The sequence below is a fragment of the Fukomys damarensis genome, unplaced genomic scaffold (genome assembly GCF_012274545.1).
Source record: "Fukomys damarensis isolate Sample0158 unplaced genomic scaffold, DMR_v1.0_HiC HiC_scaffold_27, whole genome shotgun sequence".
In the NCBI taxonomy this organism is placed as follows: Eukaryota; Metazoa; Chordata; class Mammalia; order Rodentia; family Bathyergidae; genus Fukomys; species Fukomys damarensis.
This window is the reverse complement of record NW_022900939.1, coordinates 14961473-14974181: the sequence shown is the minus strand read 5'-3', so window position 1 is coordinate 14974181 and position 12709 is coordinate 14961473. Positions and strand designations below refer to the sequence as shown.

General features: G+C 39.9%; 1 protein-coding gene across 12 annotated transcripts in view; it reads left to right on the top strand.

Annotated features, from left to right (window-relative positions):
* Cd44 (CD44 molecule (Indian blood group)) overlaps window positions 1–12709 on the top strand; it is an 85536-nt gene that overhangs the window by 31087 nt on the left and 41740 nt on the right. For 11 of the 12 annotated variants that reach the window (XM_010612585.3, XM_010612584.3, XM_010612594.3 and 8 more), the window contains exons 2-3: window positions 893–1058; window positions 4426–4559. In XM_010612585.3, the coding sequence (XP_010610887.1) occupies window positions 893–1058; window positions 4426–4559 (300 nt within the window). The remainder of the gene's footprint in view (window positions 1–892; window positions 1059–4425; window positions 4560–12709) is intronic. The other variant, XM_010612596.2, reaches the window with a different exon arrangement.

The window sequence follows — 12709 nt, the reverse complement described above, 5'->3', positions numbered from 1 at the left end:
AGAAGTTGCAGAGTTGAAATTCTGAAAACAAAAGTGAACCACCCAGGTGTTTCTCTGAGCATGGAACATTCCACACAGAGGGGAGGGCGGGTATGTGTTCTCCAAGGGGAAGGAGCTCAGAGTGTCTGAGGGAATGGAAGGATAGCTTTGTGCTCAGAGGTCAGCAAGATACTTAGAGGCTAGAGTAGGAAACCAGATCCAGCTTGTACTGGTCTTGACCATGATGAGCAAATTTATTCTGGGTGCAGTTAGAAGCCGTGGGAGGTCATAAGAGGAAGCAATGCCACTTGATTGTGGAAAAATGCTTATAATGAAAGATTAAATGGGAAAGGACTTCCAAATATAGAACTGTGTATTTAGTACTATTTAAACTATACAACTGTGTGTGTGGGGGGGGGTGCATGTCTTATGTAAAATATGTGTTTTCAGTAAACAAATTGGAGGAAGATACAGCAAATGCTGTGGTTTTCTTGATGGTGGTAGGTTTGTTTTCCTCCTTACCTCCCTGAGATTTGGAGTTTTCCATAAGTTTGTGTTATTTTATTTATTTATAGTACTGGGAATCAAACTGGGGACCTTGTGCTTGCAAGGCAGGTGGCGGAACCACTGATCTAAATCCCCAGCCCTGTGTTCTTTGTGTGCTTTTTGAAAGCTTTGTGTAGCAGGCAGTGGTGAGAATGTAGGACTCACAGTACATTAGCATATCTTATCTTAAATTTGAGCTTCAAGCAATGTTGTTTTGAATGCCAGAGTGCATGTTGAAGGCTCTGGTCAGTAGTTTATTCGATTTTTTAAATGAGTCTTCTCTAAAATGAACTTCTGAAGTTTCCATCTGTTTTTTTGTGCAGATTGTTTATTCAAAAGATTCTAACACTTCTGTTTCATCCCATAGATTTGAACATCACATGCCGCTATGCAGGTGTGTTCCACGTGGAGAAAAATGGACGCTACAGCATCTCTCGGACAGAGGCAGCTGACCTCTGCAAGGCTTTCAACACCACCCTGCCCACCATGGCCCAGATGGAGGTGGCTCTCAGCAAGGGCTTTGAGACCTGCAGGTAAGAAACCAGTAAGAAGCCCTACTGGAGAGAGCCAGGGGCCTGGGTGCAGAGGGCCTGGCTCTGGACTGGGAGGCTCCTCCCTGCTAGCTGCATAGATTATTGCCTAAAGAGCCAGCCACACCTATTAATTTGGCCAAATCAACATGGAACCAGTACGAAAACTGGAATTTAAAGCTGGCTAAAGACACCTTGTGAATCATAGAGAGGAAGGCTAGAGGAAGCCATTAAAGGTCATATCGGTCAGAACCCTCTCACCTAATCTGCTTCCACAGCGTTCTCCTGGCTTTGAAGATGCGTCCAATATCATTGTCGGAACCACAAGAAAACCTAAAGCAAATAACAGTGTTTAAAGTAAATACGTGGCTAGTAGAGTCTTGGCCCTGCCGACTTGGATCAAAGCAGACTTTTTAAACATCCCTCTTTTCTCTTCTTCCTCTGCGTTGCTCTGGTCTGAGGAAGTACATACAAGCGCATGAAGTATTGAGATAGATGAGGATGTATTACTGTGACCATCCCTGAGGGGGCTCCTACAAAGTACCTCAGGGCTCTGGAGAGCTTCCCTCATACCATTTTGCTCCAGAAGCATCACAACAGGCTGAGGCCTTATTTTTCTGATTTTTGTGGCACGTGGTCCATGCAGAACAAGCCATGGTGACAAGCGCATAGACAGGTTTGGTTTGGTTTGATTTTATTACGAGTGGTCTTGATGATCCCAGTACTTGCTCTAAGGTGCCCACCCCATCCTGCAACTTAGGGGGACACAGTTCCCCTCTGCCTTCAGGGACCCCACCCCAGCGCTTTTGGAAAGTCAAGCTGCGGTGCTCCGGAGGGAAACTATTCAGTGTAAGTTCAGTGCATCCATCCTCTGTTCTTAATTACAGCATTAGTCACCTACTTGAGGAGCGGCAGCCATGACTCTTCCTAAAAGAGAAGAGGAAAATCTTTAGTATAAAATTAATGTAATAGGATAGCTGCTAGCCACACTTGGCAAATTATGCTTGAATTAATTACAGTGAAATAATACTAAAATGTCAGTGGCACTATCAGCCCCAAATGGCCATGAACTACTGTGTTGAATCACAGACACACACACACACACACACACACAAGCAGGCACATAATTTTCATCATTGAAGAAATTCTCTTGGAGATCAGAAGGAGGTTAAGAGGATCAGAGGAGAAGAGACCACACTCTGGTAGCTACTGAACCTGAGCTGTAAGCAGCAATGAAGGAAGATCAATTAGCAAATTCACTTGCTCTAGTCTTAAGGCTGATTGTTTAAATCTGGTCTAGACTGGGCCACTAGGGTGAGAAAGGGGATTTGGTAAGCTGAATTTTGATAGTGAAACAAGATACACGTGAGGCAAACTGGGTTGACTATAGAGATGTACTGAGAACTGGGAAGCTTTTCTTCTTGCTGCAGGCAGTTGAGGAGCAGGGAGATGGTGGGAGTCCATCTGCTCCCTTGGCTTAATCCGTACACTGTCCTGTGGGTGGATATCACTACCCTACTTCTTGGAGAAAGCAACAGAGGCATACGTAAATTCTGCAACGTGTTCTCTGACTCAGAGACTGCACAGGGAAGAGTCAGGATTGCATCCTCCTTAGTCTGAGCCCGGGAGAAGATTATATATAAAGACCAAGCCCTACCCAGGGACTGAGGGCAAAAGGAGAGGGAAATATGTTGTATGGATTTGTTGAATATTTGCCCTCCCTGCAAATGGTAACCTATTTATGACCCGTCCACACATACGTTTTAATATCCCCAGTTCATGTCAATGTATTTCCACAGGCAGCAGGCAACACATAGCAAAAATTCAACCACAACTTACAAAGGGACTGTATTAGATTCCAGATGTCAGTGTTAGGTGTATTTGTCAATAATGTGATGGAGGAGTAGGTTTATTGAGGAGTCCTGTTTAGAAAAAAAAGAAAAACTGTGCCAAAGAAGTCTATCATTTCACTTATAACTGGCATTAAGTATTGCAAAACTCATTTCCATTACTTTCACTTGGGTAGCCATGAATCAGAGGCCTGCACAGAACAAATGGCAGAGTCTCACAGGAGAGGATAAAACCTCAGCAGCTACTTCTCTTTGACCTGCCCCACCCTGATTAGTAGCAACTCTCATACAGGAAAACTTATTAACACTTAATTGTATCCCTCCCCCTATTGAGTAAAGGAGACTTTGGGGAAACCAGTCTGACTGCGCTCGTAGGAATTAGTCATGCAAGCTATTGTTGCAACGTAAGACATAATGAGTTCTGGGTGTTTAGAAATATCTAACTCATATATCTTTCTCTGAGTCTTACAGGGCGATACACTCTGGGCCGTTGCCTCTGGCAGGAAGGATTAAAAGGATCTATACTACATGGTTCATTTTAGCCAGCATTGCATTTTCAAAAACCAGCTGGATTTAACTCTTCCCTTCCTGTCCTTCTCCCTTGCAAATGGTATTTTCTCAGCCCACCTTTCAATTTTTGAGTCAGGTTATATTTGGGAAAAAAAATGTGTTATAAGTAAATAAGTGGCCAACAGGATGCTGCTAAAAGCAGCTGGACTCTGTACCACCTTGTGTCTGAAAGGAACTCTGGCTGTCTCATGCTCGCTGAAACTTCTGTGTAGGGAGCAAGGGACTAAATGTTTTACTAGCTGTGCTGCTTCTGTAGTGTTACTGAGCAGAACAAGGCATTGCCGTCTGCTCACTTACTTGCGATTATTCTCATTTTAATGATGGTCAGTTTAGTTCCAGCGGCAATAGAAGTATGCTTGGGATGCTCATAAGGCAAAACATGGTGGTGTTTGGCAAGGGGATAAGGCTTTGTGTTTGGAATAACGGAGAGTGGTGTGAAAGGCGAGGTGAAGCATGAGGTGTGGTGGATGGGAAATGAGGCAGGTCTGAATTTTGTGGGCTGAAATGAAGAACCACCTCTTCCCATCTTAGGAAAGTGGGCCATGCTATGTCTTGTCCAAAAGAGATAAAGGCCCAAGTGAAATTCACATTGTGTTCTCTCTCCTATAACTCAGGGCTTTCTTCTGCTTGTTTAAGCCAACTCAATGCTGCTGAGAGCCAGTTATATTGGAGACTAATTTTTTTCATGAATTTTCTTTCTTTAAAAAAAAAGAAAGAACTGTTCATGCATCTTTAAGTAAAATCACTTTGTCTCTATCTGCCTTTTTGATGTCTTTCACTCTCCTGTATTGCTATCAATGGATTCCAGGTAACTTGGCTGGTGAAAATTCCAGCATCCGTAGGCATGAATGGAAGGAAGCGTTGCATGGCATTAGATGTCACTTGACGGGATCTTGGGGAATTTCTCCTGTAGCCTTGCAGGTTGCTAACCCCTTATTTCTTCTTGGCAGGTACGGGTTCATAGAAGGGCATGTGGTGATCCCCCGGATCACCCCTAACGCCATCTGTGCAGCCAACAACACAGGGGTATACATCCTCCCATCCAACACCTCCCACTACGACACATACTGCTTCAACGCATCAGGTTGGTTCTAAGTGTATTGTCTTTGTGTTGTCCTTGGTGTCGTGGCTGGATGGTAGCAGCTCAATCGTGGCTTGGGTGGAGATGCGTGCGGCAAAGGCGCATTGACTCTCTCTAGCAGAGATGAGATTCCCGTCTCCGTGGTGCCCGTTGGGGGAACAATTGGTAAACAAATAATACTTTACATGATGTCAAAATACACACTTTACTTGATGTCAAAGACAGCTATTGAAAAAAGTAACATATGAAGATATAAAGTGCTAGGAATTTTTTTCCAGAGAAGGTGACCAGGGAAAATAGCCCCTCCATGGATGCATTTAGGGGGGCCCCAATCATAAAGGAGGAGTGAAGCTATTGGCACAAGGGCAGCCAGTGCAAAGCCAGCTTGTAGCAGTGTCTCCTCCTGTTCCAGGGAAGCCAGGGTGGCTGAAGTCCAGTGGGCAGAGGGCACAGTTCAGGAAATGGAGAGCTAAGTCAGAGGCCAGATCACCTAAGACAATCCATTCTCGTTATGATGGGAAATCATTGCAGGTTTTGTCTAAGGGAATGACGTGAATATGGTGAGAGTTTGAGGATGCAAGCCAAATGACTTAGCTGAGAGTATGTGTTTCCTGCTGAAGATTAGGAAGATATATGATAGACAGGAAGGCCAACCCTTCCTGGTGTCCTTTACCACACTCGAGACAACAAGAGAATGAGAAAGTTATGACAAGATGTAGATGCTGGACATCTGGCCAGCTTCTTTCTCCATCTGTGAAACTCTGTTCTAATCAGTGGTACAAAAATGCATGTTTATGAGTCTAGTTCAAGCCATTGAAAAATCAAATAATTCTGTGCATCACGAATCTTTAGGATCCTTTTCAAGGCCAAACCATCAATGTCCCATTTTTGAATGTCAACAATAAAAAGTCACCTTCTCAGACTGAGCCTTCAAGGTCCCCCCAAAAGGGAAAGGCAAGGCCAGGTCAACTGGATACATCCTCCTGGAGTTTCACTCTCCCTTAAAAATGGGAAGGGGGAGTTAAATTAGTTCAACAGCAACTTGGGAGATTCTCCACATATCAAATGTGCACTTATGTACAGTGATAGAATATAAAATCTAGGTAGATTTTTAAGCTACAGAAGGGGCATCAAAGACCCTGTGAGGTTACATTAGTGTCAAGGCTCCATCACTCACTGATTGTTGCATGAACAGTAAGGTTCAGAATGGGAATTCAGAGGGCAAATTGAGAGTTCAAGAGGAAAAGAAAGTAGGGCCAGGGATTTAGCTCAGTGGTTCTGCTGCCTGCCTTGCAAGCACAAGGTCCTGAGTTTGATCCCCGGTACCAAAAAAAAAAAAAAAAAAAAAGAAGAGAGAGAGAGAAAAAGAAAGTTATCGGGGCTATATAATTTAAGTGGAGTATGTCAAATTATGCCAAGTATGTATAGTTCAGTGAATTTAAGAAGACACACAAACCAAAGAAAATTGCAGAATCTTTTCTCCTCCTTGTTATATGAACAAAAATAAGAAATGGAATTTGATCAAAAGGGAAAAAGTCAAATTGAGGGCAGACACTGAATGTTCCATACCAAAGATGTTATAGTGAACAAAACCACATAGAGTTAAACGAGAAGTAGACACAGAGTGACATGGGATCTGATTGCTCCATCTTGGCACACAAGGTCAGAGACGAAAGGACTGATCGAGTGGCAGGGCCTGGCCTGAGCCACATACTCCCAGTCTCTAGATACTGTTTATGGCTTCTCCTACTGGATCTTGTCCAGGGAAAGTAGGTAATAAATTATGTAGCTGTGTTCCCACATTGTCTTGCCTCGTTTTACAAGTTGGTGTCGCTTTGAGTCAAAGTTTTGAGAGCTTTAATTCCAAAAGGCAAAAGCTAATGCTGTTTTATGGCCTGGAACTTCAGGTAACCACTGAGGCTTTTTTCTATACTCCTAGTTTTTCCCATGAGATTGGGTCTATCCCCAGGGCAAGGTTCAATGGTACTAACTTTCCTCTTCATAGAAAGAGAGAACCGTAACAGAGGTATAAATCCATACTCTAAAGGCTACATTAAAATAGGAAAGTTAGAACTGTTTTTCTTTTTCTGTCTTTTCCAAATTGATTCAATGTTGACAGGCTTCTCTTATAAGTTTTCTTTAAGTTTAAAGAGAATATTTATTGGTCAGCTATAATAGGGTACTAGGCACAGAGGGTGTAAGAAAGAACCAGAGGTTGTATTTCTTGTCTTAAAGGAATTAACACTATTGTTGAAGCAATGAGACACAAAATAAAGAAACTAGAGAAGGGGTAAAAGTGGCCAAAATGGAATAAATTTGCAACATCTTGGTTTAGAGTTAAGAGTGTGAGGCATTAAGTAAGCTAAAGATCTTCGAAACATCTTGCTCCATGCAAGGAACCCCATTGGAAAGATCCTAGTGGCTAAATTAGCTTGAGCACTATAAATGGTTGATGAAGCCCCAGTGTTGGGATCTCTCATAAAATGGCTACAGAGACCATTGTCAACTGGCTTTTAGTATGTAGCTTTGTGCACTTAAAATCTTATCAGTATTTTTGTATCTTACAAATTGAAAAACAAGGCAACCCCTGAAAAGGCTTTGTTATTTTTACTGACTTGTCTCTCAGTGGTGAAGGCATAACATAAGCCTGATGACTTTTGTGGGAAGGCATAGAAAATTAGTTCAAGGTCATTGATCAGTAATGAGCTTAAATAATCAAAGCTTCTTTTGGCCATTTTGGTACAGTGGGACCAAGGTTTCTGAGAATGTATCCAACCAGGAAACCTGCCTTAGCATCTCTCTGACAAATCCCTGGCTTGGGGACACCTCAGCAGGTTAAATCTACCAGCAATACAGTACTCATTAAGTAGAATAAAAAACTGTCTAATGAGTCCTTAAGATCTGATGTGGGAGAATGAATGTATTAATTGCACATTTGGGTCACCATCCATCTTGGTATACTTGCCAGATTTGATATTCTTCATAAAAGTTTAGGTGAAATGGAGCATGAAGCAGGGGAGAGAGTCTATGTGAACACACGCTGCTATCATTCACAAAATTGCCTTATTCTTAATGTTTTTGACATGCCCCATTCTATTATAATTTATCTCCCCGAAATTCTTAATATGCTACTGTTATCTGTGGTTATGTCTGAATATTTGAGAGAATGTTACATCCCTGGCATCAAGAAGTCATAATATAAGCCCCACTTTTGCATATGTGCAACATATAAGCATGAGAAGCTATTCTAATAGCTCAAGCTATTCTGTGCCATCCCCAAGACAATCGGGGCAGATGCAAGTTAGCTATATGCCCTTATTTTCAAATAAGACAGTTTTGGAGTAAAAACTTTTTTTTTGAAAACTATAAAGAATTGTAAGAGGAATGGAGAGAGGCTCAGCTGTGCAGGTGCCTGCAGGCCCCCCCCCCGCCAATATCCCCCACTCCTGCACACACCTCTGGCCTCCTGGCTGGGCAGGTACCTGGATTCATACCACGGAGGCACAGGAGGTCATTTTAAAGTCCATTGTTCTGAGCTCTAGCCTCAACCTTGATTTAATTCACACAGTTAAACTACCACAAATTGTCATAACTACCACAAATTGTCATTTTTTCTAAGCTGTGCAATGCTCTTGTGTTGCTGATTGTATCAATTGAGCTAAAAGGTTGTGATTGATTGAATCAGTTGTTCTTCCTGATATTATGAAAATAAGAGTGTCTCTGAGTCAGTAAAGACTCAAAACCTAAAGACAAGCTATAACAGCAAGATTGAAGTATTAACCCAGGAATTAAACCAAGGATAGCCCAACAACAAAAATAGAAATGAGAAGACATTCAAGCAAGGCACAAGCACAAACAAAGGCTGTCTGTTCATTAAAGGGAAATTCTGAAGGAAATGGGGTGGAAAAGTCTGATAGTCAACCACCTGGACATCTTGAACTGATAGCACAGGAAGTAGCAAAACAGATGAATGAGGTTCTAGAAAAATTCAAAACAGATATAATTTCTGAGATAACTACAGAGATGGTGAGCAGAATGAAAGACGTGATTAGAGACTCTAGAAGAGAAACAGATAAAAATATACATGAGCTCAGGGCCATGATAGAAGCCATGAATACCCAACACAGAAAAGAAATGGAAACCATGAATGACCAACACAGGAAAGACATGGAATCCATGAACAGATTCAAACAGATATCAAGGAGATTAAAAACTCTATTGAAAGTACACATAACAGACTGACCCAATCTGAAGACAGGATATCAGCTATAGAAGACAGGATGTTGGTCAGTGACCATGAAAAGAGGGATCTCTTGAAAAAGATAAGGGAACATGAGAAATCAATCCAACAGCTCCTAGATGACGCAAAGAAGAATAATATAAGACTGATAGGAGTCCATGAAAAAGCAGGAGAAAGTACAAGTGATATAAAAAAAAACTATTCACAGAATTAACGACAGAAAACTTTCCAGAGTAAAAGAATTTGACATACATATAAGTGAGGCTTATAGGAATCCAAATAGCCATGATCACACACACACACAAAAAAAATCTATACCTAGACATGTAATAATCAAAATCCCAGAAACTCAACAGAAGAATGAAATACTATAAGCAATTAGAGAAAAGAAACAAATCACATGCAAAGGAAAGCCCATCAGAATCACAGCAGACTTTTCAACCCAAACCCTCAAGTCAAGGAGATCCTGGAGTGAAGTATTTCAAGACCTAAAAGAAAACAACCGCCAACCTTGACTGATGTATCCTGCAAAACTCTCCTTTAAAACTGATGGGGAAATAAGATACTTCCATGAAAAAGAACACCTGATAAACTTCATGAATACGAAACTAGCATTTCAAACAATTCTAAATAATACCCTAGAAAAAGACAATGAAGAGGCCCTACAGAGCAAATCCAGCAGGCAAGGCAAGAAATTAAAGAGAGGGGGAAAAAGTTAAAAAGAGCCAACAACAGGAAAATAACATGATGATGAAAAGTCAATATATATCAGATATAACCATCAATGTTAATGGCAAAATCCAATAATATGTTGTATACAAGAAATGCACCCAGTTCAAATAGAAACTCAGACTGAGAGTAAAAGGATGGAAAACAGTTCTCCACATGACAGGAGCCCAGAAAAAAGCAGGGGTAGCTATTTTATTTGCAGACAAAGTAAATTTCAAACCAAAACTAATTAAGAGAGACAAAGAAGGTCACTACATCCTTGTAAAGGAACAACAAGAGAAAGAGATGACAATCATAAATACATATGCATCAAATACTAATGCCCCCAACTATACAAAAAAATATTAAGGGACATGAAAAACCAAATAAGCACTAGTGCAATTGTAGTGGGGGACCTCAATACCCCACTGTCACAAATACACAGATAATATAGACAAAAAATCAACAACAAAATACTAGAAGTGAACCAAGCTTTTGAACAAATTGACTTAGATATCTACAGTGTTCCACTCCAGAAAATCAGAATATATACTCTTTTTGACTGCACATGGGTCATTCTGCAAAGTAGACTACATACTAGCTCATAGAACATGTTTAAGTAAATGCAAAGGATTTGAAATTATCCCATGTATATTATCAGACCATAGTGTAATTAAATTGGAAATCAATAGCAAAAGAAACCAAAAGAACTTCACAAGCACATGGAAATTGAATAACACTTTCCCAAAAAACTAATGGGTCACAGAGGAAATTAAAGAAGAAATTAGACAGTTTTTATAATTTAATGATAATGCCAATACAACATACAGGAATCTATGGGACACAATGAATGCAGTTCTATGAGGGAAATTTATAGCAGTGAATGCCCACACTACAAAATCAGAGCAAGCTCAAATAAGTAACCTAATGCTGAATCTTAAGCTTCTAGAAAAAGAAGAGCAAGACAGACCCAAAGCTCACACAAGGAAGGACATTATAAAGATCAGAGCAGAAATCAATGCAAAGGAGACTAAGAATGATACCCCAAAAAATCAACAAAGACTTGGTTTTTTGAAAGAATAAATAAAATCGATAAACCCTTAGCCAACTTTATCAAAAAAGGAAAGAAAAGGCCCATACCCATGCAATTAGAAATGAAGAAGGTGAAGTCAACAGATCCAGGAGAAATCCAGAGGATCATCAGTACTTATTTGAAAATCTATACTCTAATAAAATGGAAAATGCAGAAGAAATGGATAGATTTCTAGATACATATGCATTACCAAAGTTGAATGAAGAAGATACAAAATTCTAAATACCCCAATTACAATCAGTGAAATAGAAAATGTAATTAAAAATTTACCAACAAAGAAAAGCCCAGGTCCTGATGGCTTTACTTATGAATTCTACAAAACATTTAGAGAAGAACTACTGCCACTACTTTTGAAACTTTTCAGTGAAATTGAAAGGGAAGTGGTACTTCCAAATTCATTCCTAGAAGCAAGTGTCACTTTGATTCCAAAACCAGGGAGAGACCCAGTCAAGAAAGAAAACTACAGGCCAATCTCACTAATGAACATAGATGCAAAAATCCTTAATAAGATACTGGCAAACAGAATACAGAGAATCATCAAGAAGATCATACATCCTGACCAAGTTGGATTTATCCCAGGGATGCAAGGATGATTCAACACACATAAATCAATAAATGTAATACACTATATTAACAGTCAAAGATAAAAACCAGATGATCATCTTAGTAGATTCAGAAAAAGCATTTGAAAAAATTCAACATTCATTCATTATAAAAACCTCGCAGAAAACTGGAATAGATGGTCTTTATCTCAACTTGATAAAGGCTATCTATGAAAAAGCAAGAGCCAGTATCATACTAAATGGTCAAAAACTGAAAACCTTCACACTAAAATCGGGAACCAGTCCACTGTTACCACTTCTGTTCAATATAGTTCTGGAAACATTAGCCACAGCAATTAGACAAGAGAAACAAATAAAAGCAATAAAGATAGGAAAGGAAGAAGTTAAACTGTCATTTGATGATGATATGGTATAGAAGACACAAAAAACTCCACCAAAAGGCTTTTAGACTTAATTGACAGTTTCAGTAGAGTAGCCGGATACAAGGTCAACACTCAAAAATCAATAGCCTTCTTTTACACAAATAACAGAATCACTGAGAGAGAAGTTAGAGAAACAATCCCTTTCACAATAGTATTCCAAAAAAATGAAATATCGAGGAATCAATCTAACAAAGGAAGCAAAAGACCTCTACATTGAGAACTACAACACTGAAAAAAGAGATTGAAGAGGATATAAGAAAATAGAAAGACATCCCTTGTTCCTGGGTAGGAAGAACCAATATAGTGAAAATGGCCATACTTCCAAAACTGCTGTACAGATTCAGTGCAATCCTTATTGAAATCCCAACAGTTTATTTCATAGAACTAGCAAAGACAATACAAAAATTTATTTGAAATCAGAAGAGACCCAGAATAGCAAAAGCCATTCTAGGCAACAAAGATATGGCAAGAGAGTATCACAATCCCCAACTTGAAACTATACTACAAAGCCACTGTGATAAAAGCAGCATGGTACTGGCAAAGAAGCAGACCCGAGGATCAGTGGAGTAGATTAGAAGATACAGAAACAACTCCAGACATACTCAGTTACCTCTTTTTTGATGAAGGAGCCAACCATCCTCACTGGAGGAAAAATAACCTCTTTAATAAATGGTGCTGGAAAAACTGGATTTCAGCTTGCCATAGATTAAAACTAGACCCCTATCCTTCACTGTGTACTAAAATAAAATCCAAGTAGATTACAGATTTGAATATTAAAACAGAAACACTAAACATGTTAGAAGAAAATAAACTGGGAAAGTCCCACCTGTGTGCCATTCCTATGGTTCTACTGAAAGACTGCAGAGTAGTTTAACCCAGCATACATCCCTGCCCAAATGCTCCATTCAGGTGCTAGAGATTGTGGTGAGCTCTAAAACATTCATAGCCTTAAACTGGTTTTTGAGAGAAAATTGGATTCATTTATTCAATACAGCTTTTACTGTGTTGTCGTGTGTGTGTGTGTGTGTGTGTGTTTAAACATAAAATGGTAATTTACTTGTTAAGTTTCTCTCCTCTAGAGTTGCTTTTTGGCAAAGAAAAAAAAGGGATGGATGGATATATATATA